The sequence below is a fragment of the Equus przewalskii genome, chromosome 7 (assembly GCF_037783145.1).
Source record: "Equus przewalskii isolate Varuska chromosome 7, EquPr2, whole genome shotgun sequence".
NCBI lineage: Eukaryota > Metazoa > Chordata > Mammalia > Perissodactyla > Equidae > Equus > Equus przewalskii.
Genome location: NC_091837.1, coordinates 39,232,551 through 39,258,407, shown reverse-complemented (window position 1 = coordinate 39,258,407; position 25,857 = coordinate 39,232,551). Strand labels below are relative to the sequence as shown.

The window sequence follows — 25,857 nt, the reverse complement described above, 5'->3', positions numbered from 1 at the left end:
GGCTGATGTGAAAGACTAAAAAATGTTTTGAAGGGCTCAGCAACTAGTAGCTTATTATTAACCCTGTGGGAAGATGCAGGATGTAGATACACGAAAATAAAGTCCTCAGTAAAATGCGCAAAGCAAAATAACAAAAAGATAGTTATTCTTCAAAAATCTTATAATAAAATGTTCTATAGAGAAACACAGTAATATATTTTTTCTTACTAGGATCACAACCATGTAAAAGAGGTATAGATTTTGAAATACAGAAAGTAACTAAAACATATGAAGACTTATAAAATTCAACTCATTTTTCTACTTATTCACTATGATTTTTATTTTGTGTGTGTGTATATATATATATATATGTACATACATATATACATACTTTTTTTTCTTTTTTGGCTGGGAAAGATTCTCCCTGAGATAATGAATCTTCCTCCCTTTTTTTTCCTCCCCAAAGCCCCAGTACATAGTTGTATATTCTACTTGTAAGTCCTTCTAGTTCTTCTATGTGAGCTGCGACCACAGCATGGCTACCAACAGACAAGTGGTGTGGTTCCACACCGGGGAACTAGGCCCAGGCTGCTGAAGCAGTGAGAGCCAAACTTTAACCACAAGGCGTCAGGGCTGGCTCTACTAAGATCTTTAAAAGCCACGACTTCTACTTTACACCTGTATCCAGAGCTTCCTCACACATGCCTTCCCCCCTCCTTACGTGATGGTGTCCAGGATTAAGACACTCAATGGTCAAACAGCTGGAACTGAGCAATGGCTCAGGCCAGGGTGGTAGGAAGGGAGGTTTCATCACTTATTATTCAAAACTGAAAATAAGAAAGCCTAGAATGGCAATCTCTATAATCAACCCATAAAGAAAAAGACTATAAGCCGCCAAGTAATGGTCCCTCAAAGATGTCCACATCCTCATCTCCAGAACCTGTGAACGTGTTATTTTATGTGGAAAAGTGACTTTGCAGCTCTGATTAAGGATCCTGAGACGGCGAGATTATCCTGGATTATCCAGGTGGGGCCAATGTAATCACAAGGGGTTTTATGAGAGAGAGGCAGGAGACTCAAAGGAGATGTGATAATAGAAGGAGAGACTGGAGCGATGTGCTTGCAGGATGGGGACACAAGCCAAGGAATGTGGAAAGTCTCTAGAAGCTGAAAAAGGCAAGGAACAGATTCTCCCCTGGAGCCTCTAGAAGGAATACAGCCCTGTATTTAATCAATACCTTGATTTTAGCCCATAAGACCCATTTTCAGACTTCTGATTGCCAAAACTGTAAGATAATAATTTTGTGTTGTTTTAAGCCATGAAATTAGTGGTGATTTGTTACAGGAAATGAAAACACCGACCATGAAAAGGTCAAGGCAATATGACATCCTCTCACCATCCTAAACACAACCCTCAGGCTACCCTGTGTACAGTGTAATCCTATACGGAATGTCCCATAGTGAGACCTCACCCACAGCGCACAAGGTAATAGAGCACAGTGGTTAAGAGCAAGGGCTCCAGGCCAGACTTTTGGGGTTTGGATCCCAGGTGGGCTGTTGGCTAAATGTAAGGCCTCTACACGTCAGTCTCCCATTTGTAAGTTGGAGGTTAATAACAGTACCTACCTCATAGGGTTGTCGTGAGGATCAAAAGTAATCATCAAAGTAAATTGCTTAGCCTGTTGCCTGTCACACAGTAAGCACTTGGTAAATATTAGCTCTATTACCATTTAAGTCTTTGAGCCTTCTCTCCAGGGAGAAAATAAGTCAAAAAGACTCTTTTCTTTTAAACCCAAAATCTGTAAATCAAAAAAAGGATCGCTTGGCCCCTCAGATATGTAGGTATAATTTAACAAGCCCTCACCCATGCCTTGGCCTGAAGTGCTAAGCCCGCCACCCAATGTCCACTATGTTCCAGGAGTCTCCCGCATCTGTGCATTCTGTGTTAGTCAGAACTCAGCTGACATTTCATAAATTCGTCAAACTTTTCTGGGATATGGAGCCCATAGGGAGGAGTTGCAGTCCTCACCCTCTCTGCTTTCTCCTCACCCTTTCACTCTCTCCTCTCCTCCCTGTCTCCTAGTTTAACGGTCAACTTTTACCACCTGTGCATGCCCATGAGCGTCTTATCTTACCTCTCAAGTATTCCTTCCAAAATTGACAGCATTCTAACACTGATTCTGGTTATTATAATTTTTCATCTCCCTACCCTGAACAATTCTGGTTGAAAACTTCATTTAGATGCTCTGCTGATTATTTTTACAAGACCCCAAATTTAAGGGAAATGCTACGATTAGTGGAACTGTTCTGAACCCCTCTGGCAGAAATGTATTAAAGACAAAAGGCATCCATCTAAACTTCCCTGGACATTTTTAGAAATACGTGCCATTCAAACCACCCCTACAATGCTCTTCTAAATTCTAAGAAAACAAATTGTTAATGAAATATCTCATTAACACTTAAAATTAATCCATACTCGCTTTACATGTATCAGACATATTCTACATGCTAGTGTGAAGCCCAGACCTGAGAACCACTGGTGTAAACCCTCATGTTTACAACTGAGGTGGCTCAGGCTCTGAAGAATAAAATGACTCATAGGAGGTCAAAGAACTGTGACCAGTCACCCAGGCTCCTGACCCAGGCCAGCCATCCTACAGTGTCCCCCAGCTCAGCAAGGGAGAGTCTAGGAAGCAATGGGTGCCCAAAAGTGAAGCAGGGTCGGCGCTAGAGAGCAAAGTCTGGGAACACTAAAAACAAATTTTGCTACATATAACTTTGGTTTACTTGTCTCCTACTCATGCCTAATAAATGTGAGCAAAGACAAAAGACATGCTGTGTTTGAGTGAGTTTTATGCCTTCTTAATAGGAACGAGGAATCCCTTGAATAAGCAATGTGAACAATACATTTAATCATTTTGTAGGATTTGGAGCATAATCTTACTATTTTAAAGAAGTGTAGAAGCATAAAGACATTATCATTCGCTTATCTAACAGTGTTATTCTTACAGATAACTAATTTTGACACTGACCCTGATCAGGAACATAACTTCTCATCTTAAAATACTCATTCATCTCTTCATTCATAGACCATACGTCTGTGCAACAGGCCCTCCCCAGAACTGGACTCTCCCTCCTTGAGATCAACTGACCGCCATCTGTAGACTCTGCAAGCCAGGCTCTAGGACCTTCAGCCTTAGGTCACTTTTGCCATAAACCTCAAGTTTATCCTAATTCTGAAATGTGAGCTTCTGCTTTATTTTTGAGACCTTAGTCTGTACTTCACATCCTAGATCCTGTAACTGAATCCTATATCTCAAAAAGAAAGTAAGCCCTGGCTTATTATTGCCAGTCACCTTCCTAGGGACTAGAGTCTAGAGCCCTTGGACCTAATATCCATGACTAAAACCAACTACCAGACTTCCCCAACACGGGCCATTTACTGCTCTTACCTATAGCTACTGTCTCCCTTTCTGGCTCTGCTTGCTCAGCAGATGAGCAAACCCTCCAAGTGGATTTCTTGGGGGCGACTGCTTTACAGAAGAACTAACACCCCTGATTGCTGGCCCTCCATGAAGTTAGGTCTCACCACCATCACCACCCCCCCCAATCTAGGAGTAAGTTTGATCCAGACTCCAAACCTCCCAAGTTATAACTGACCCTGTTCCGAAATGAAAGCTTTAAAAATGGTTTCTTAATTATTATTGTTATTTTTCTCTTTCTAGTCAGCAATCTTAATTAACTAAACTTTATATCATCTCATAGAACAAATATCATTAAATGTCAAGTATTTTCCACTGAAAAATAATTACTTGCATTTCAGTATAACTTTTTTGAACAAAACTCAAATATTATCTTTACCTATTTTATGTAATTTGGCAACACAATAGCAAATAGGTTTCATCTCTTGTGCCAATTCAAATTGAACAGTAGTGGCTGTCGAGAATGCTGTCTTCAGAAGAGTTCTGAGGGCAAGTATTGGGTAGAAAGGGCCCAGGACCATTTAGCAATGTTTGCCACAGGAACACAAGAGAGTGACTGTGCAGAGGCCACATTTCTGACACTCCTGTGGTTGAGGATGGGATGATGGAAGTTGTGGTTCTTTTTGTACACACTGTTGATTTGGATTAAAAAGTTTCCCTAGTGATATTAATTCAAACATTAATTGCTTAAATTTCATGAGACCTCAAAAATACACTGAGATGCCAGGACTATACCACTTTTTTCAAGAACAAGGAGAATTTGGAGGTGAACTTCCCCAAACCAAACCTTGTATAAAAAGAGGTCTACTAGCAAGTGTCAATCCCAAATGTTCTCATATTTCCTATCAATTGAAGGATTCTGGTTTTCATGCATTTCATATACACCACTGTATATTCTCCTTAGGATCTCCTCTCCCACTGTGGCATCTGATCATGTATGAGACTATGCTAGCCGAGAGGAACCCTGCCAGAGAGGCATCTCAGATACTTCTACCCCCAGACCCAAGTTCCTTTAGACACAAGGCCATAACTGCCCTCCATATCTACTTACCCAACATGTTACTTATCCTCGATCAAGATTGGGTATATCTGATTTAAACTCTGAAAACCACATAGGCACATACTTTTAGCTGTTTAACCTTTACTATAACTGTAACTAACTTCAAAAGTTATATTTTTATTATATCTATGAGTAAAATACTAAGTTATTTAAATACAAATAGAATAAAAATGATTGTTAATTACAAAAGAAGGTCAGGCTTAGGGAGCAACTATCATTAGACAATTTTTTAATGAACTTTATCATTTCCCACCAACAAAATTTAATTTTATACACATCAAGCAATAGAACAGGCCAAATATTTCATCTAAGCTATGTCTTATCTTATAGGTCTCAAATGAAATTGGTTCCAGGAGTTTAGAGGGGAAAGTTATATTTACATTATTTTTATTATTAACGTAAAGAAAAGCCCCCCATCACTCCCCAAAGGATTTAAAGAAGCTAAATTAAATTAAGTGAATATCAAACAAGTTAGAAAGTGGTAAAGTGAAAGAAAAGCTAAATTCAAGAATACATGAACAAAGATTGGATTGGTGGTTACCGTAGGATAAGGGGGGAGGGCAAAAGGGGTGATTAGGCTCACACGTGAGGTGATGGACTATAATTAGTTTTTGCATGGTGAACATGATGTAATCTGCACAGAATTCGAAATATATTATGATGTACATCTGAAAGCTATATAATGTTATAATCCAATGTTACTGCAATAAAAAAATTAATAAATAGTACATAATATTTACATGGAAATCATTTAAAATTATAAATGCTGGTCAAACATTAATTAACTTTCCCAGACATTCTGCTAGACTCTCCACAGCCCATTACAATCTATGTTGAAACCCTAGTGAAGCATCAAAGGCAAGTAAGATCTAATGATAGTATAAAGACTGACACTTCAGATTTTTTCAACCTCAAGAATCATTTTATGGACTCCCAAACGTATATTCAAGATTCTTTTAGAAGTTCTTTATCAATCTTGAATCAAAGTATCTTGGAAATATTCATCCTTTTACAAAGAGAAGAAATGGCTCAGTGAATACATACGTGTACAGTATGTATGAGTTGACAAAATACTCTCACATAAACATCCTCATTTGATTCTCAGAAAACTTGTGTAAGAAGGGCTGGACATATATTATTTCCATTTTACAGATAAAGACAGAGAGGTTACATGGCTCGCCTGAGACTGTAACTAAGCAATAATAAGTGTCAGAGCCAAGAATCAAAACCACATCTTCTCCAGCCAGCTCTTTATTCTTTCCATGACACCATGTGACATTAAACAACCTTCTGAAAGAGCAAAAGAACTTGGTAGGAACCAACATGACTCCAAAGAAAAATATTTTTTCCAAGCCAATTTAATTTCCAACAAGTATAAGTCATCATCTTCCCACCTTGTCTTGTCCTTCCTGCCTTCCCAACCATGTAGGCATCCAGGCAGGAAGTCTGAGAGCCTTCCAACATTCCTTCCTCTTTCTCACCCCCACATCAAAAACTACAGAGCCATGTCTCATTCTACTGCCTAAATTACTCTCAATCTGACTCTCTCCCCTTTCCTACCACTCTCATTCAGACCTCCACCATCTCCTATCTGAACAACCATTAAGACTCCCAACTGGTTTGGCAACTTAAAGGCTACTAAGATCTAATGATAGTATGAAATGCCTACTAGTGTCTCTGCCCTCAGTTTTACCCAATTCAATCTGTCTTCTACAAAGAGTTACCTGCTTACATCATTTTCCTGCTTAAAATCCTTATATGCTTCTCCATTGCCTACACAGACTACAAATACAAATTCAATAGTGAGGTACAGAGTCCTTCATAACCTGATCCCAGCCAAAATACCTTTCCAGCCTGTCTCATTCTCCACCACTCCCACACACATCCTATGCTCCGGGCACAGTGGACGCCCACTGCAGAGAAGACAAACAGGTTCAACCTCACGTGCCAACTCCAAATAATTGGTAGTGGCCACCTGAAGCACCCTGTTGAGAACTCTGAAGCCGCTTACAAATTTAGCAGCAAAAATGCAATGACTGACTAAGCAGCGTCTGCTTTGGAACGGGGAAGTGGGTGTCGACAGAACAGCCACACTACAATCCATGTACGACTGTTCTTTGAATAGGTCCTCCACATTTCGAAACCTTTGTACTTACTGTTGCTTCTGCCTAACACATCCTTCTCCTTTTATTCCACTGCTCATCCTTTAAGACCTCCAAAAAATAGACCTCCTCTGTGAAACCTGCCTTACATAACACCAAGCAGTCATTCTCTCTCTCCCTTGGGCTCACATGGTTTTCCGTACATGTCTCTACTATTTTGGAATTACTACACTGTACTATAAGTGTTAGTTAATGCACCTGTGATCTTCTTGAGGCGTGGGTGCACTTTATCCCTCTTTGTATCTTCAATATCTAGTACGATGCACTTAGAAGGCAGTCAAATACTGTTGAAATGAATAAATTAAAGCATGTAACAGGGGATTCCTCTAACATTGTGTTTTCACTAAACTCCAGGAAGATATGGCCAAGCCCAGAATCAGACAACCTACGATGACTGTTAGTAACATTCCATCACTACTCATCACCTCTATCTACACATATCTCTATCAGAAATACAAGATATTAAGGGAGGCATCTAGATAGGAATTTGGCTTCCAATTAGATTGGGCAGGGCAGAAAATAGGAAATAGGAAGGAAAAAGACAACAGACCCAATTTTTAAAAATGCATTAGCACAAATAGCATAAAAAGATCTAAGAGTCAGAGTTTTTAGAAGCTAAATATGGGCTAAGAAATCTTGTTGTTAATAGAGACATAGCCTTTCCATATACATGACACTAGTCAAATCCTTATTAAATTTATACTAATGTCCCGGATTCGTTTTAATTTTTAAAGTCCGTGAGGTGCAATCATTTTGGAAAACTTTTGGCAATATCTACTAACACTGAATACACACATATACTGTGAAGCAGCAATTCCACTTTTAGGTATATACTAAACACAAATGCTACATTTGTTCACCAAAAGATATGTTTAATAACATTCACAGCAGCATTATTCATAATATCCAATCACTAGATATCCAAACGTAAGATCTAAAAACTCAAATATCCATCTACAGTAGAACAGATAAATTATGGTATATTCATGCAATGGAATGTGATACTAAAATGTGAATGAACAAACCACAACTATATGCAACAGAATGGATCAATCTCATAAAGTTCAGAGAAAGAAGTTAATCAGAAACTAATATAATACTGGTTGATTCTATATACATATAAATTCAATATGGACAAAAATTCTGGCATTAGAAGTCATGATAGTGGTGACTCTTGGGGTAGTTGGTGACTGAAAGGAGACACAAGCAGGCCTTGTGGATTGTTAAGAATGTTCTGTTCCTTAAACTGTGTCCTGATTACACGAGTGTATTCACATTGTGAAAATTCATCATTTATGATTTATGCACTTTTCTGTGAATTACATTTTAATTAAAATTTGCTTTATAAATGAAGACAAAATAGACATATTTCCAGACTAACAAAAACTGAGTGAATTCAACAGTGGCAGACTTGTATTACAGTAAATACAAAAGGGAGTTCTTCAGGCAGGAGGAAAACGATCCTAGAAGAAAGTATAGTAACGCAGGAAGAAACAAAGAGCATGGAAAGAACAAATATGTGGAGGAATCTAAATGAATATTAAACTGTACAAAAATATTGTCTTATGTTTAAAAATCTGTAATAAAGAAAAATATACGTCAACATTCAGAAAAAAGCAAAAGGAGACAAATGAAGTTACAGCGCTCTAAGATCTCTGCATTGTCTGGAGAGTAAAACAACTAGTAAGTTATACAGGTTTTTTAAAAAGTCAATAATGTACGTTGTAAAATAACTACTAAAAGAATAGTAAAGGAATGTACAATCAGCAAGCTAATGAAGGAGGAAATTTTAATAGTTAAAAAAATAATCAAAAAGAAGATAAGAGAGAGAAAATGAATATAGAACTGGTGGGACAAATAGAAAGCAAATAGTAAGATGGTACATTAAAAAACCCAAGTATTAGTGATCATATTAAATGCAAATGGAATCAACGACCCAATTTAAAATTAAAGATCATTATATTAGATAAAAAACAAATCCAAAGTATATCCTGCCTGTAAAAGACACAATTTAAATGTAAGACTATAAAAAAGTTCAAAGTCAAATTATGGAAAGGAATATACCATGCAAACATTAATCAAAGAAAGCTGATGTGAGTGTACACACGTAACTATAGTCAAATCGATAAGAGTCAATCCATCAAGAAGATGCTACAACTCTAAATTGGTATGCACCTAATAATATAGACTCAACAGATAAGTAAAAATTGACAGAATAATATATGAAGAAATCAAAATGAAAATTAGAAAGATATTTTAATTCAACAATAATGAAAATATGATATATCAAAACTTCTATTTATCAAAACACCCCACTAACAAGGTGAAAAGGAAAGCCACAGAGTTGGAGACGATATCTGCAATACACATAACCGGCAAACGGCTCATATCCAGAGTATATAAAAAATCAGAACATATAAAAATGAGAAAAGACAAAAAGCATAATAAAAGTAGATTGCAGGTTACCAGGGGCTGGGGGAAAAGGAGAAATGGGCAGTTATTGCTTAACACATACAGAGTTTCTGTTTGTTTGATGAAAAATTTTGGACACAGTGGTGATAGTTGTACAACACTATGAATGTAATTAATGCCATTAAATTAAATGGTTAAAACAGTAACTTTTTGGGGCCAGCCTGGTGGCGCAGCGGTTAAGTGCGCACGTTCCACTTTGGCGGCCTGCAGTTCACCAGTTCGGATCCCAGGTGTGGACATGGCACCGCTGGGCAAGCCATGCTGTGATAGGCGTCCCACAGATAAAGTGGAGGAAGATGGGCACAGATGTTAGCTCAGGGCTAATATTCCTCAAAAAAAAAAAAAGATAACTTTTATGTTACATATATTTTATAACAAAAAAAATCATAGAAAAATGGCCAAAAGATATGAACAGGAATTTCACAAAAAACATATCCTCATGGCCAATAAACATATGAAAAAGGCCTCATTATCATTAGCCATCAGATAAATGCAACTTAAAAACATCATGAGATATGTACCATTACATACCCACCAGAATAGCTAAATTTTTCTTTTTCTAATGCTATTACCAAGTATTAGCATGGATATAAAGCAAAAGATACAGTGCTAGTAAGAAAAATAAACTGAAAGAACCACTTTGGAAAACTACTTGGGCAATATCTACTAAAACTCAACAGATCCAGCAATTCTACCAGATATATACCTAACAGAAGTGCATACATATATTCAAGAGTGTTCACAGCAGTGTTATTCGAAATAGCTAAAACCTCCAAACAATTCATACGCCCATCTACAGCAGAATAGGTAAATCAATTTTGGTATTTTCACATAATTGAATACCGTATAGCAATGAAAACAAACTAATGCTACATGCAACAAATAATATATCTCAAAAACATAATGTTGAGCAAAATGAAGCAGGACACAAAAAACACATAACGTGAGATTCCATACATACAAAGTTGACAAACAAGCAAGGCCAATCTATGATAAAGACAATCTGATTATACATGGAAGGCTTCTGGGCTACTCGTAATGTGCTTTTATTCTTAATGAGGCTAGTGCTTACACAGTTGTGTCACTAATGATTTGAGCACTTTTCTGTATGTATGCTGAAGTTCCCCTAAAAAAGAAAAATTTGTGGAAAAAGCCCAAGAAAGTGAGTTTTGAGAAGGAAATATCAAAAGAAATTAGATTTTTAGACAGAAGTGGCCAATGATTTAATTATCTTTAAATATACATGCAATACACCAAAAAAACTAACAGATCCTGACCAACACTTCATTACCAGCTTATCATCACTTAAAAAAAATATATCTGTTGAACTCTCATGCAACTAGATGAAACATGCTTAAATTGTGTAAAAGTTTGGTGGGACATTTTCTTAATGTATTTTCTTTGTATGATGAGGGTAATGCAAGCAGCAAAACAAAACAGGGTGTCATGGAATGCCCACCCTTGATATATTTAAAAATCAAGAGAATGCCAGTTAGATACTGACCTGACAACAGCAGAGACTGGACCAGTTAAGCCCAATAAATTCAATGTAAGAAGAAACAAATCTTGCCTTGTCTTGACCCTGTTATACTATCACTCAAAAATAACTATATAGAAATTAGAATTAGGGAAAATATCACTACTTTTCCCAACTAATTTGCATTGCTTTCTATACATCAGTATTCTTCTGGTCCCTAAAGTAATCACAATCTTATGTAACAGTCTGAAACACTCAGAAAAGACCAAAAACCATTTGCCCAATGATACTTAGTTTTCATCTCTTTTGTTTGTTTGATGAAGACATTTCATGAGTATATCACAAAGAGTATATTTTATCCACATGTTGCACTTCAGAGCAGAACTGAAAATGTATGTTTACAAAATGGGAAACTATCTCCAGCGTGGCTGATCGCCAACGTTCTACATGGTTCTGCTGCTGCTTTAGGGACACCGCTAGCCCAGGGTATCCACAACTACAGGCAAGAGGGAGCTAACCATCACAAGATTTGTTCCAAACCGCTTCTTCATCATTCTCATACTTCAGTCAATTCATACTTGACCTCAGGCCACCTCCTCTCAGCTCCAGTATATCCAAGTTGATATCCCAAAACAGGTTCCTCTGGCTTCAGTTCCTAGGCATCTCTTCCTTCTTTTTTTTTTTTTTTTAAAGATTTTATTTTTCCTTTTTTTCCCAAAGCCCCCTGGAGTTGTGGGTCCTTCTAGTTGTGGCATGTGGGATGCCGCCTCCACATGGCTTGATGAGCAGCGCCATGTCCGCACCCAGGATTCGAACCAGCGAAACCCTGGGCCGCTGAAGGGGAGCGCAGGAACTTAACCACTCGGCCACGGGGCAGCCTCTCTCCCTTCTACTAAACAACTTGTAGAAACTGTTCTCTCTGAACCTTCCTATTCCACTTGACTCTATGGTATTCAATAAATAACTGGTGAATGAATAAACGAATATACAGACAGTGGTGGACATGCAAGCAAAAGTGAGATACCAGAAAGAGATACTTCCCAAATCTAACAAAGTTTGAAAACCAAAACTAACTAAACTTTTCAACATTTCAATTCTTCTATACTAAAAACAAAACCACCCCAGTACCAAAAAGAATACTCAGCCCTGAGTTCCTTAGAGATATGTCTGATTCTAGGGCTGGGGCAGAAAATATACACAGTAAGCCTTGAAGCATCTTGTAGTACCAGAAAGCAAGGATGTGCTCAAAAACACAAAAGAATGGGCGCCAGCCTGGTGGCAGAGTGGTTAAGTTCAGTGCATTCAGCTTCGGCAGCCTGGCCTCACAGGTTCAGATCCCAGGTGTGAACCTACACCACTCATCAGCCATGCTGTAGCAGCACCCACATACAAAATAGAGGAAGACTGGCACAGATGCTAGCTCAGGGCCTCTCTTCCTCACCAAAAAAAAAAAGAAAAGGGCCAGCCCAGTGGCACAGCGGTTAAATTCACGTTCCTCTTCAGCAGCCCAGGATTCACTGGTTTGGATCCAGAGTGCGGACCTATGCACCGCTTGGCAAGCCATGCTGTGGCAGGTGTCTCACATATAAAGTAGAGGAAGATGGGCATGGATGTTAGCTCAGGGCCAGTCTTCCTCAGCAAAAAGAGGAGGATTGGCAGCAGATGTTAGCTCAGGGCTAATCTTCCTCAAAAAAAAAAAAAAAGAAAAGAAAAGAAAAAGAAAAAAAACACAAAAGAATGATTGCATGTCAAAGGGACACATGAGCCAACCTGAAGGAGCTTCCAATGACCATAGGTGGAAAATACAAAACATGGTAATAGATAACAACCAAAGTATAAAATATATGAGTCCAGACAGATATAAATAAATGACTCAACAAATAAGTAAATGGAGTAGAAGGGACAAATCTTCTTTATAGAACAATTCCAAATACAGGGTCCCCCCTCTATCTGAAAGTTCATTTTATACCTTGTTTTTACGAAAGACCTCCAAAAACCTACATTAGTACTTGTTTTCGCTAACTGAAAGAAATCAGACGAGGATTTTTGCTTTAAAGAAAAAGGTAAAAATTGCGTTCAGCGTTCTGTTGCAGCAAGCCATCACAAAGGGAGCACGCGCCCCCAGCAGCGAGAGTGGCGCCGCCACGCTCCTTCCCCAGGAACTACACTGCGCGTCTGAGGATCAAGTTGCCATGGCGCCGAACTGCGTCTGTGAGCATCTGTGCTTCATCTCAACTAATTCTGACAGGTTAGTTTTTGGGTCTGGATAGGCTCAAAAACTCTTCCCATATAAATTTATGGTAAATGCTCCTTCACTTGACGCCATCTGGGCTTACGAAAGGTTTCCCAGAAACACTCGGATGGCCCGGGAAATCTGCAATATTAAGTAGCTATTCACCCCTCCAGGAGGAGAACCCCTCTTTGAACACAGGCTGAACTTAGTGACTCCTTTCCACAGAAGAGAGTATAGAAAAGGGAAAAGCAGTAACACCCTGGTGGAGAAACCTGGCAAACAAGGGCCCCTCACCAGTGGTGCTGCACGGATATCACGCGCCCAATCCCACGTGAGGAGGGAAGCCCTTCCCCTCTCTGGTATTCTTTGCCCAAACGCATAAGCCCAGTGTGGTCAGGAAAATATCAGGCAAACCTAAACGGAAGGACAGTCTCCAAAACAAACACATACTCCTCAACATTGTCAAGGTCACGGGAAACAAGGAAAGTCTGAGAAACTGCCACAGACCAGAAGAGACTAAGGAGACATGATGACTAAATGCAATATGGTATCCTGGATGGGATTCCGCAACAGAAAAAGGACATTAATAGAAACACTAGGGAAATCCAAATGAAGTCTGGAGTTTAGTTAAGAGCAATATGCCAACGTTGGCTTCTTAGTTTTGAAAAATATACCACAGTAGTGTAAGATGTTAACATTAGGGGAAATGGAGGAGAGGTACACAGGGATTCTCTATCTTTGCAACTTTTCTGTAAACCTAAACTTATCTCAAAATAAAAAGTTAATTAAAAGAAAACCGCTACATTTGGCAACAAGCAATATTTTTTCCTCACAGTTTTGAACAAATATCTGGGACAGGATAGTTTCTTTTTTCTACTTAGCCAACAGGAGGAAAATGGGAAACAGAACACGGCTCCAAGGACGCTCTTCTGAAAGTGGGATGGGACCTGTTGCCATTTTACAGAACCCATGATGCAGAAAAGCGGTTCTACCTTTCAAATCAAACAGGCAGAGTGACTCACCATCTCTTATCAACATATAGTCCTTGGTGGATCAATGATTTTTTTTCTTCTCAATTTGAGTCAAAACTCTTAGTGAAACTAATGGTTTTCCAATAGAGTCCTGACTTACTTAAATACCAATATATATATGACTAAATTCTTTCCACTGTTTACCTCTGCATAAGGCAAAAATAAAGAAATAAAATCACAAATGTATTATTCCAAAATTTCCCCCAAAAATGTCTGTGGCCACTCCCACATAACCTAACCAAGTGCGAGTACGTTGGTGAGTAAACTGGAGTCAGAATGACAGCAGTCTTAACTGATTATAGCCAAAATATCTTCATTTTGCAAATGACCATCTGGACATATTGTTGAAGCCCCTGGCAGGGCTCTAAAGGGCCTGTGTAAACGAGTGGGCTTAGAGTTGAAGCTGCATCAGCTTCACGGTAAATTGATCACTGTGTTTATATTTTATTTTCTCTTCTTTAATCACTAGAACTATTTACGTGTACATCACCCATGGAAACTTGAACACTGCTTGCACACAGTAGGAACAACTCAATGTGCGTTTTTAAAATTTAATTAACCCCACATCTCTGGACGTATTGTTCAAATGGAATAATTCTTACCTATTACTGTAACTGATAATGCATTTCACCAGTCCCTAATACCATTATTCACCCCCAACCTCTGCCCTCAAATGTTCCTTTCATTTAACAATCAGGATGTGAAAACTCAAGAAGTATACCAATCATGAACAAAAGTTAATGTTTTTAAACATATTTTCATTATTTCCACCTTCTCTACAAATATTCTGTCACTCTTTAAAATCAAATAGGACATTATTCCAAGACCATTTCCCCCACCAAATTAGCATTAACCTTGCTGAGAAGCTTGACTGACTATATCCTCTTTTCAATCCCAAAACAAAGTTGGAACGTTCTCTATACCAAGGCATCCCTTTATTAGTATGCATGCAGGCTTTCATTGTTCTTCCCAGGAAAACCTATTACCAATCTTAAGATTATTTTTAATCAAAATGTGATCAAAATTTTTCAAACTAAAGCTAAAAGTCTATCAAAAATTTTGAAACCAAAATCTGAAATAAGCTATTTTTGTCAGATGGGTTTAAGGCCTCAGAGGCTGCTGAGATCATGTATTGGTTCTAAGCTCTAATAAACACTACTGTTATTAATAATTCTTTGTGGCATCCCAGAAAAAAGATGTGGTAATCTTGTGAAGATCTGGAATATAACCTAAATTCCATCAGTGACTACTTTCTAAAGAATATGTACACCAAAATGTGTTCTAAATGCCAGTTAGGTGCACTGGTAACAAACAGCAGGTTGTAAGGGAAAACTTCACCAAGTTGTATAAAATAACCTTTTACCAAACAATAAGGTCTTATTATGACTACAGCACATAAACATTGGGGAAAATAAAAATTTTAAGTAAGCTACCTAAGAAGAATCATAAGCCCTCTTGCTTCTAAGCAATGTATCCTCCTGTCATCACAGAAATGCTTCATAAGACACACTGCTTGTTTTAAGATCCTAATTCATAACAATCATTTTTACTCTTAAGATATCCTCTAAAGAACTCATTTTTCCTTTTTCTTTAATTAATCTCCTTCAGTCCCATATCACACTACTTTCATGGACATGTTAGTATATGGCTCCAAGTTATATCCAAATGCTAAATAAAATTACTCATTCCTCATTTTTTTCCTCCAATATTGGTTTCATTTCCATGCCTCCCACATCTTTCATCATTTTTCTATTTCCCCTATAATATATTTCTAATTTTTTAACTCAAACTGAATGTGAATGTTCTGGGTATACCAATACTGTCAAAAGTAAACAAGAACTAAAATCAACTGCTACAACATTCAACTCCAAACAAGAAAGCGTGTGAGGCGCTTTCTCTTTCTATGGGACTGAATGGAGGGATACCGTTGATAGTGGTAAGAACCTCCAATACTACTCATTCATCCAACTCAAGAGCAGAGGCAACAGTGGCCAGCCAAAAGGTCCCTTTCTCCACAGTGAACACAATCCTGGGCACCACTCGCCGTCTGCCAGACCAGCGGTTCTCAACAGGGGATGATTTTCCCCTCAGGGGACCTATGGCCACGTCTGAAGACTTCTTTATTGTCATGATTGGGGGGAGGGGGTGAGTGGTTACTGGTATCTAGTGGGTAGAGACCATGAATGCTGCTAAACATCCCATGCAGGCACAGGACAGCCCCCACAAAAAGAATTATTCAGTCAAAAATATCAATAGTGCCAAGGTTGAGAAACCCTCACCTAGACATTTGTCTCAATTTTGTAAAAATACAGAACAGCTGCGCCACAGGCACCACGGTGATGTGAAAGGACCACAAGATTAAAGGAGGAAGGAACTAAAATTTACAGAGTATCTGCTACATACCAAGCCTTGCGTTAGTGACTTTACACATACCATCTCACTTAAACCTCTATCTCGTGAAAAATGTGATCTACTCTCATTTTACAAATGAGAAGGCTGGACTCAGGGAGATTATGGAACTTACTCAAGGTCACTTCACTAGGACAAGGAGAAATCACGATCCAAATTCAAACCTAATCTGTTTCATTCCACAGTACTACACAGCCTAGAGATTAAAAGACCTGGATTTGATTCAAAGAATTACCAATATGAATTTGAGCAAGTCACTTAACTTTCCCTAAACCTCCATTTAGAAAATAAGTCAAGAGATATCATGTGAAAATACAAATGTTGTTGATTGCCAACAACATATAATCACATTAAACACCTTACAATGAAAAAGAAAGCACTTCTTAGAATGGAGATGTCAAAATTACCATTTTTCCTTAAGAATTTACACAAGTGTGCACAATACCAAATTGTACAGCATTTTTAAGAATCCAGATTAAATGTTCAGAAGACATCGTGCCTTCCATAGCCATGAAAGCATTCTTAAATCCTAGGTGGAAATAAACTAATTTAAACAATATTTTAGTCTGAACTTCCTAAAGATTTTTAATCAGTCAGCCCTAAAATGCTCAAGACTATATCCACAGCTTTGAACCCCCTCCACCATTGGTAGCAGAGGTCATAAGCAGAATTAAGGAGGAAAAGGATGAATTACAAATCCATTACTCTTGCTGCAGGAAACAATTCTACTAATCTCGCCAAAAAGAGAGTGTATTACATTGAGGTCAACATATTATCATTCATACTAATAAGGCAAAAAAAAATAGTAATAATTCATTTCAACCTAAGCTTCTGATTTTTTAAAAAACTACCACCAGAATCCATCAGTCCACACACAATTTAAATTACACTCTTCTAGGATTAAGTTCAAGAGACAATGTAAACCGGGGCTTGTTCCTTCCAAAAGTCACCACTACCAACACTGCTTTTAAAAAGTAAGTTGCACACAACCATTTTTCCCCTTGAAACACTAGTTCTCAAAGCATCGCTCTGCCGTATTTTATAAATGTATCTTTTCATATCATATTAGTACATTGTAAATAAATTATAATTGCAAGTGTTTCCCACTAAGTCCAAGTTTAAAAGCAATAAACACACCAAGTAAACTAAAAAACTGTTAGAAATAAAATAATTTCAAAAGAATCATAAAAAGACTGGCTTTAAATAAATAAAAATTCTAAAATTTGTTTACCTGACATTAAAAATAAATAAATGTTCTGGTGGAATTGAAGGAATTGATAATCTTGAACGTTCTTTATTTTAATCTATTTAGACAAGGATTTTCATTAAATGTCACTTTACTGACTAGTTCTGAATTACATCTTTCACCTTAAGCATTTTGACAACTCCATCAACTTTCTAACAGTGAGGGTGGATTATTTTTCTATGTTTTTAATAGACTTGCCTCTCACAAGACTGAATTAGATAAAAACTGATCGGAGAAACCTATGATCAACCTCCTCTTCACCACCAATAAATATTTGATGTAAGCCCTAGCTATATGTTGATGTGGAGGTGATAATCATGAAGAATTTACATTAGACGATGACCGAACTAAAATCCATTTTATCTATTTATCTGACATCCTGTCAGCTTTTTACTTTACAAGCCTGTTTTTTCATCACAACAAATTTTAATATACAGGTAAGTAGTAATTATTTTATAACTTTCAGGAGCTAGAAATCATTACTTAATCTCTTCTTCCATTTCTCCCAAAATAGCCGAATTCTCCTCAGGGCTCAGATTTCTTTAGATTTCCAAACCGAAGGAATATTACTGCCAAATTTTTAGAAATACTATTAGTTGACTACTTATTCCAAAAAGTGTAATTTTCCTGACACCAGAATTAATTACCCTTGACAAGATCTCACACGAACCTCTTACAACACCTATCACATCACAAACACAAGTAAACAGCCATGGCATGTAAGTATGCGCACACAGCTCGTCCTGAAAAGGACCCAGCCCACCCCGCTTCCCCAGCAAGCCGCGGGCAGCTGTCCTCTGACAGCCCGACAATTACCCGCGGCCCTGCAGGGGGGCGCGGGCCCAGGCCTGCCCAGGCCCACCCGGCCCACTCGCAGGCCCTCCGCACGGCCCCTCTTTGTGCCGCCGCGCCCCCGCCCCAGCTCGGACCTGCGTGGGACCCCGCTCGGCCGCGGCGCCAGCACCGCCCTCCCCCGCGGGCCCCAGGCCCGGCTCCTCCCGGGTCTCCCGTGGGAGGGTGGGGGCTCGCTGGGGTGCAAGGACCCGGAGCCGGCAGGGGCGGGGCCGCGGCGGGGGTCCTCCCCGGGGAGCTGGGGATGTCGCGGGGCGGTAGGGCCCGGCCCGGGGACTGCGAGGGACAAGGGGGCCGTTGCGGGGTGCTCCCGGGGCAGCCGGGGTCGCGGGGCGGAAGGGCCGGGCCCAGGGACTGCGGGGGGAAAGGGGGCCGCGGCGGGGGTCGTCCCGCGGGGGCGCGGGTCGGCGGCCTCACCCGCAGCGGGGGGCGGCTCTGCGGCGTCGCCGGGCGCCAGGGTGACGGCGCCATCCCTCCAGACGTGGATCTGCGCGGCCGAGCGCACGCGGCGGCGGGGCTGGCGGCGGCCGGCGGCCGCGGCGCGCAGAGAGCCGCAGCACTGGTAGCACACGGCCCACGCCTGCTCCTCGTTGATGGGCTGGTTGTAGAGCCGCAGGATCTCCTCCAGGCTCAGCGCGTCCTGCGGCGCCCCGGGCTCCGGCGGCCCCTCGCCGCCCGCCGGCGCCGCCCGTGGCTCCCCGCCGCCCGCCGGGCCCGCCGGCTGAGCCATCCCGCGGGTCGGCGCTGCGCTCGGCCGTGTGCCGGCGGCTCTTCAGCTCCGAAGCATCGTCTCGGCGCGCCGCCGCCTCCTCATCCCCGGAACGGCCCCGCCCAACCCGGCCGCGCGCGCCGCCGCGGGGGACCAGGCGGGGACCGGGCGAGGGCCCGGGCGGCCGTGGGCGAGCGGAGGCCGGCGAGGACGCCGCGGCGGTGCCGACCAGGCCGCTGCCGCCAGCCCGTAGCGACGCGATGGCGTCCGCCGGCCCCGCCCCGCGCCCGCCGCGCGCTCCAGTGCGGGGGCCGCAGAGCCGCTCCGGCCGGCCCTCCCCGGCCCGTCCCCACCCCTGCGGCCCCTGCCAGGCCGGGAAATGCCCCTCGGAATTGCTGTGTCGGAAGGCTAATCGACAGCTCGAACCCGGCTGAGGGCGAACGCCTGAGGAAATGAAGGTCTGTGTGAGCCGCTGCGGCCGCCCCGCCGGCTCCGGCCCGGCCCACGGCCGGCCTCGGGCTCCCGCTGAGCCCCGGTCCCGCGCTCCTTCCAGCCTCGACGCCATTTCTCCTGCCCAGCCGGCTTCGTTCTGGTCCCTTCATCCTGCGTACCCTGCTCTGCTCTTTTTTGAGTAGATATCGCCAACAGCATACCATATAATTTACTTAGATCCTTTGTTTATTGAATACCTCCCCCTCCACTGCCAACTTCAGTGTAAGCCCCGTGAGGACAGGAATCTTGATGGGTTTTCCTCACTAACTTCTCCCAAGCGCACCGTTGAGGGCCTGGGTTATAAGCATGTTGTAAATGATTCGCAGATATTAGTTTCAGCGTCCTTCTGGATTCATCTGTAAGGTTTGTACAACTCCTCACTAAGATAATGTCTCCGATGAGCACACTCATCAGAGCCCATTTAACCAAGTCTGCTCATTGATATCACAGTGGCAAAATTGAACTGAGGGCAATTAGCCACAGGGTAAGAGAGAGAAATACCCGCAGGCCTCGCTGAACTCATTAAGTATGCAATAAAACAGATAATTCTTAGATAAAACAATCATTCACTGGTAAATCAGTTTAACCGGTAGCATTCCACTCTGAGGCTGGTCCTGTGTGAGAATCGTACAGAGTTGAACGCATCAACCAAGTAAGAAATGTATCTATAATAAGCACCAATAAACCTTTAAGGGCAGTTTTATGTACAATATTAGGTATCGCACTCTGAACAACTGCATCTTGCAGTAGAAATTACAAGTCTATTATTAACGCTTAAGGTAGAGGAGAGGGGAGAAGAGATATAAAGGAAAAGTAAGAAACTGAAAGAGGGAAGAAAAAAAGCTTCTCCCTAGACGCCTTATTGCACTTTCACTACAAGAGATACAAAACAACCCCGTAAAGTAACATCACTCAATTATGGATTCATAATCCCATTTGTAAAAATGTGCTATGTGTGCTAAAGCCCTAAGAAGAAAAGGTCTAATTGCTTATGTGATATAGATAGGATAGATAGATATAGATATATAAAACCTCTGGATTAAACACATGGAAAAAAATTCCCAAAATTTGCTATTTTGAAAGTTTAGATCCTGTGTAGATTTTGACAGAGGACTTTAAAATAGTTTCAACAATGCAGACCGACAGCAAAATGGTCTACTTTGTGGACAACACCACCATCTTCTGGCCTTTTGGGATATTGCTGCCATGTTACACTGACAACTATAGCCAAAAATCAGTTACATTTTTGTCCTTACCTCCCAAAAGACAAGTTAAATGAATTAACCATCTGAGGAATCCATGAGCAGTCACTTACTACCCCTGGCATAGGGCAGTAAATAAATCTCCAAATAAAGATAATAATGAAGGGAAGAAGGAAGTGAGTGGAAGTGAAGAAAAGGAAGCAAATCCAAATTTTATCTCAAATGTTATCTTTAAAAGTATTCTTTTAGGGGCTGGCCTGGTGGCCCAGCAGTTAAGTGTGCACGTTCTGCTTCCGTGGCCTGGGGTTCACCAGTTCGGATCCTGGGTGTGGACACGGCACGGCTTCACGAGCCATGCTGTGGTGGGCGTCCCACACATAAAAAGTAGAGGAAGATGGGCACGGATATTAGCTCAGGGCCAGTGTTCCTCAGCAAAAAAGAGGAGGATTGCCAGCAGATGTTAGCTCAGGGCTAATCTTACTCAAAAAAAAAGTATTCTTTAAAACAAATTTACACAGAAGGATTTTTTTCCTTTCCTAAGTGATAATTTTTAAAAATATAGGGGTCGGCTCCATGGCCGAGTGGTTAAGTTCGCACGCTCCACTGCGGTGGCCCAGGGTTCAGATCCTGGGCGCGGACATGGCACTGCTCATCAGGCCATGTTGAGGTGGCGTCCCACATCCCACAACTAGAAGGACCTGCAACTAAGATATACAACTGTGTATGGGGGGTTGGGGGAGATAAAGCAGGAAAAAAAAAAAAAAAGATTGGCAACAGTTGTTAGCCCAGGTGCCAATCTTTAAGAAAAAAAAAATATATATATATATATATATATATATAAACACATTTTGGGAAGAAAAACATCATCACTGGATCACAGGAAGGTTATATAGAACAGAAGGGCTTTTTTTTTTTTTTTTGCCAAATACAAATTCATGACATATACTGTATTTAAAGTAAATGTCTTGCCTTTGTGAGCTGATATGGAATTAAATTGAGGCAAGATGACAAGTAGAATGTTGTTTGATGTTCCTTCTGTATGCAGAAAAAAATAAAAGGAAAATCTTAAAAATCCTGTGTTCCATTATACATCCAGTTCACTATATAACCTGGACACTTGACACTTTTTTTTTACAAAGACAGTATAATTCTACTAATTTTTCTATGATTTTCAGAACCTCTTGAAATTTTGCTAAGCCCCACCAGCCATCACCCTAACATTCTTGGGAAGTGACTGCTGACAACTCAAAGGTTATCAGAGGCCAGTATATTCTCAGGGAGTTTAGGCAATACTATGGAATACCTTGGCACTTTCCAGTTTTCTCATTTTCAATTCAAATTCAAACATTCAAATAGCTTTATGCACATTTATATTTTGTTCCAATTTCTGTCATTGATTTTATGTTTTTTTTCTGTGGCTTCACTACTTCCAAAAAATTGCTCGTTATAGTTAAAATGTCTGCAATTCAAGTCAACATTTAAATGTCTTTTTCAAAGTGCTGTGAGGTCTATGAAGAATGGTGGCATGTGCCACTCTGAATATGATTTTAGTTTTTCTTGATTTTATTTTTGCATTTATTAAGAAATGGAATCCTTGAAATTTTTCCTTATATTTACTTATCATTTTTGCAGAATAAATGTACTTCATGCTTCATACTCTGGACGTGCTGGCTGAGCTGCTCTGAGTCTTTCAGGGAGCACAATCTGCCTGTGTAGCCCAAGCTTATCCCAGACACTCCTAGACAATTGCTCCTAAGAGGCACATTCACCTAGAAAAGTACACCAAAAAGGAAAAAATAGAACAGCATATTTTTTTCAGTGTTATAACCTAAATTTTCATTGCCCACAATTATAATACTCTTTAATTCTATAGCGACATTTTATACTTTCAGAGTGCTTTCTTGAGTTATACGACTAGAAAGTCAAATATTATTATCCCTATCCTACAGCTGACAAAAATCCAGGACTAGTTAATGAAAGAGATGGGACTGGAATCCAGGCCTTCCGACCAGCTGGGTTTTTTCTGCTTTGGTACAATGCTTTTTTCTAAGCACAGAGCAAGAAGTGCCCTCACACTTCATCCCTTACTCCACTAAGCATGAGTACATACAAAGCAGATGCTTTAAAATTTGCATATACCAATATGATCAATTAAACTTTTGATATTTTAAACACTTTAAATGAATGATGCAATGCCCCATCTTCCTCAGTTGGTCCTTGTGAATTCAGTGGCATTTAAGTTTCACTACAGGGGTCGCTTCCCCATAGTAATTTTCAAAGTGATCAATGTAACTCCATCCCCATCAAATGATTGTAAATTATCACTCGTCTCAGGAGGTTAATCCCACCAACAATCCTAAATGCAATTTGAAACTCATCTCTTGTAATTTTGGTATTCAGATTGAATATTAACCAAAAATCTTATAAAATTAGTCATGAAAACTAGCATGTGACCATATACTCAGAACTAGAAGTACATAGGCCAGATAAGAACACAACAAAATTGGTTTCCTCTGGTCTATAAACTTGTAAAGAATTAACTATTCCTATAGCAAAGATATACATTTATTGGAAAACGTTTAGAAAATGTACATTAATGCCCTTTTACTAAGTTACATCCTAAACCAGTGTTTCCCACAACATCTCCATTCTGTAACATCTGTTTATAAATTTACCTATCCTACCTTGATGAGATCAAGTCATATACCCACTGATAAAGACTGAAGAAAAGTAGAGGAACGAGGTAAGATATATGAACCGTAGAGTATCAGTATGTTCATGAGGGATTCTGGAAAATACTAAGCGAAACAATAGTCGTGTTTCACCTTCTTGCTGTGATTCTCCTTTGAAACAATTATTTTTAAACCAATAAGGAGAGATGACATTCTGATTCTGAATGTAAGTGGAATTATTAGCTTTGAGTAATTAAGAATACTCAATTTGGAAAAGACCTCCTTTGATCTAAATTTTAGGCCAAGCTACTATTTTACACTTGTAGAAATTCAAGTCTACAGAGGTTAAGTGACTGACCCCTAATTGCTGCTAGCTGCCCAAAGTAATTCAAATATACTTCCTATAACATAAGCTTTCCAGATCCTCTCTTTTTGCCATTTTACCTATTTCTCATCAGATTTCAAAAGGTAGAATAAGTCATAGCTTACTTCTTAATTCCAGTGAGAAATAGAAAACAATATAAGGCACAAAAATATCTTTATATGATGGCAAAATTTTGATGTTCCACAATAATTACTTAATAATAATTACTTTTCTACTTGAAAATGTAGAATTCTCAATAAAACTTTCAAGAAACCAGAGTTTGGGGTTGTATAAGTTAAAGAGAAATAATCCATTTTCAGACTGAAGTCATACTTTGTTGATGAGACAAAGCCAAAATATTTTTTCAAACCTCCATTATTTAATTTTTGTTGACATTTATACAAAAAAGATGGCCCTTTCTTGTTGCTCAAAAAAGGTTTTCTTTTTTTCCCTAATGTGCAGGCGGAAGTCTGGGGCTGCTCTTGGCTCTAGCATTCTACTCTGACTCGTGAAAGGCTCAGTTCTCTTCCAAGGTCAATATGTAACCAACACAAAATATGGCTTACCTTTTAATTCAATTAAATAAGCAATAAATTAAGCACCTTCTAGCTATCCTTTAAGCCTTGCCTTGGTAATTTTTGCGGAAATATATAGGTAAGTAAGGCTGTACTCCCTATATTTTAGTTGTGCTTTTCCCTCAGGTTCCCCCGGCCCCCGAACTGTTCTGTTAACCTGAATTCCTGTGTCCTCTTGATCTTTCTCAATAGTCACTGATGGAGCACAACGTCTTTCTTCCTCTTATTTGCTATGCATGTTCATTCCTCTTAGGAACTCAAAGTGTAACCTTTGCTCTTACTTTCTGCCAGTAATAATAATCCTTTTTAAGAGACATTTAATCATTACAGTGAAATTCATAAAGACATGATACCCAGATCTCAACCTAAAGCTATTAAGACAATATTTTAAACAAAGCTTAACACTATTTTTAATGGTATTAAAATTATTCCCTTGCAATATTTCGTAGGTGAAGGTCAATCTTCAGCTGTAATATTGTCATAATGCCATTGACATTTTCAGTTTTAACTAAATTATATAGTATTCTTTTTTTTTCTTTTTAGCAGAAGTAATTTTCTATTTTATTTACGTCACAGGATTATAAATTTTAGGCCAACTTTCCTCAGCTAAAGCGGAGCACTGAAGTAACCACCCAGATAATTTAGGCCAACTGTTCACAATCTATATTCTGATAAGATAGAGGACATTCATTTATACAACATTCCTATAAGCATAAATAGGGATATTTGAAATTTTCAGCCACCTATCTATATAGCTCCACTTATTTCTCTCCCACTCAAGAAAACATGTCGTTATGCAATAGAATGAACATGACATAATTAAAAGTCCAATAGCAGAGTGTTAACATCTTAAATTTGTCTTAATTATTTTAAAGTAAATTAACACAAGATTAATACTTAAAATTCTTTCAAAACATCTAAAAACTGTAAAATAACTAAGAATAGTTTATAAAGTAATAGATAGGAATCTATTAAAAGATCACAAGAGATTATCTAATGCAGATCGATAACTCTAGGCAGGTGAACTCCCAAAAATCCCAATTTTACAAAAAGGCAAATGAGGACCAGAAAGATCAGCGTGCTGCAGACCTAGTTATCAAGTCAGACATGAGAATTACAACAGTAACCTGCCATTAAGTTTTACCTAAACAGTTCACAACACAAAAACTATACTTTTTCAGTGATTAAGTAAGTACCAAATGATTGGAATCTCTATTATACATATTTTAGAAGAAAAATATATCATATAAGGATATATTTCAAAAAGATTTCAATGAATTCTGAAAATGTCATTGAAAAAAACCCTAATATTGGCCAGGGAAAATTACAAAGAAGTGACTTTTGAATTAATTTTTTCTACATATTTAAAACAACTTCTACTTGTAACATACAAGCTATTTAACTGATTCTTACAAACAAGTTTATTAAAAACTGAAGATT

General features: G+C 39.5%; 2 protein-coding genes across 18 annotated transcripts in view; both read right to left on the bottom strand.

Moving 5' to 3' along the window:
- SPIRE1 (spire type actin nucleation factor 1) overlaps nt 1–19,353 on the bottom strand; it is a 216,885-nt gene extending 197,532 nt beyond the window's left edge. For 2 of the 11 annotated variants that reach the window (XM_070629570.1, XM_070629573.1), the window contains exon 1: nt 18,821–19,272. In XM_070629570.1, coding sequence (XP_070485671.1) covers nt 18,821–19,133 — 313 coding nt within the window. In that variant the 5' untranslated portion in view covers nt 19,134–19,272. Of the gene's footprint in view, nt 1–18,820 lie in introns of all 11 variants that reach the window. The other 9 variants (XM_070629574.1, XM_070629577.1, XM_070629566.1 and 6 more) reach the window with 9 other exon arrangements.
- Nucleotides 19,354–22,357: 3,004 nt separating this feature from the next.
- The window catches only part of CEP76 (centrosomal protein 76), a 35,819-nt gene continuing 32,319 nt past the window's right edge, over nt 22,358–25,857 (bottom strand). For all 7 annotated transcript variants that reach the window (XM_070629585.1, XM_070629586.1, XM_070629581.1 and 4 more), the window contains exon 13: nt 22,358–22,575. In XM_070629585.1, coding sequence (XP_070485686.1) covers nt 22,559–22,575 — 17 coding nt within the window. In that variant the 3' untranslated portion in view covers nt 22,358–22,558. The remainder of the gene's footprint in view (nt 22,576–25,857) is intronic.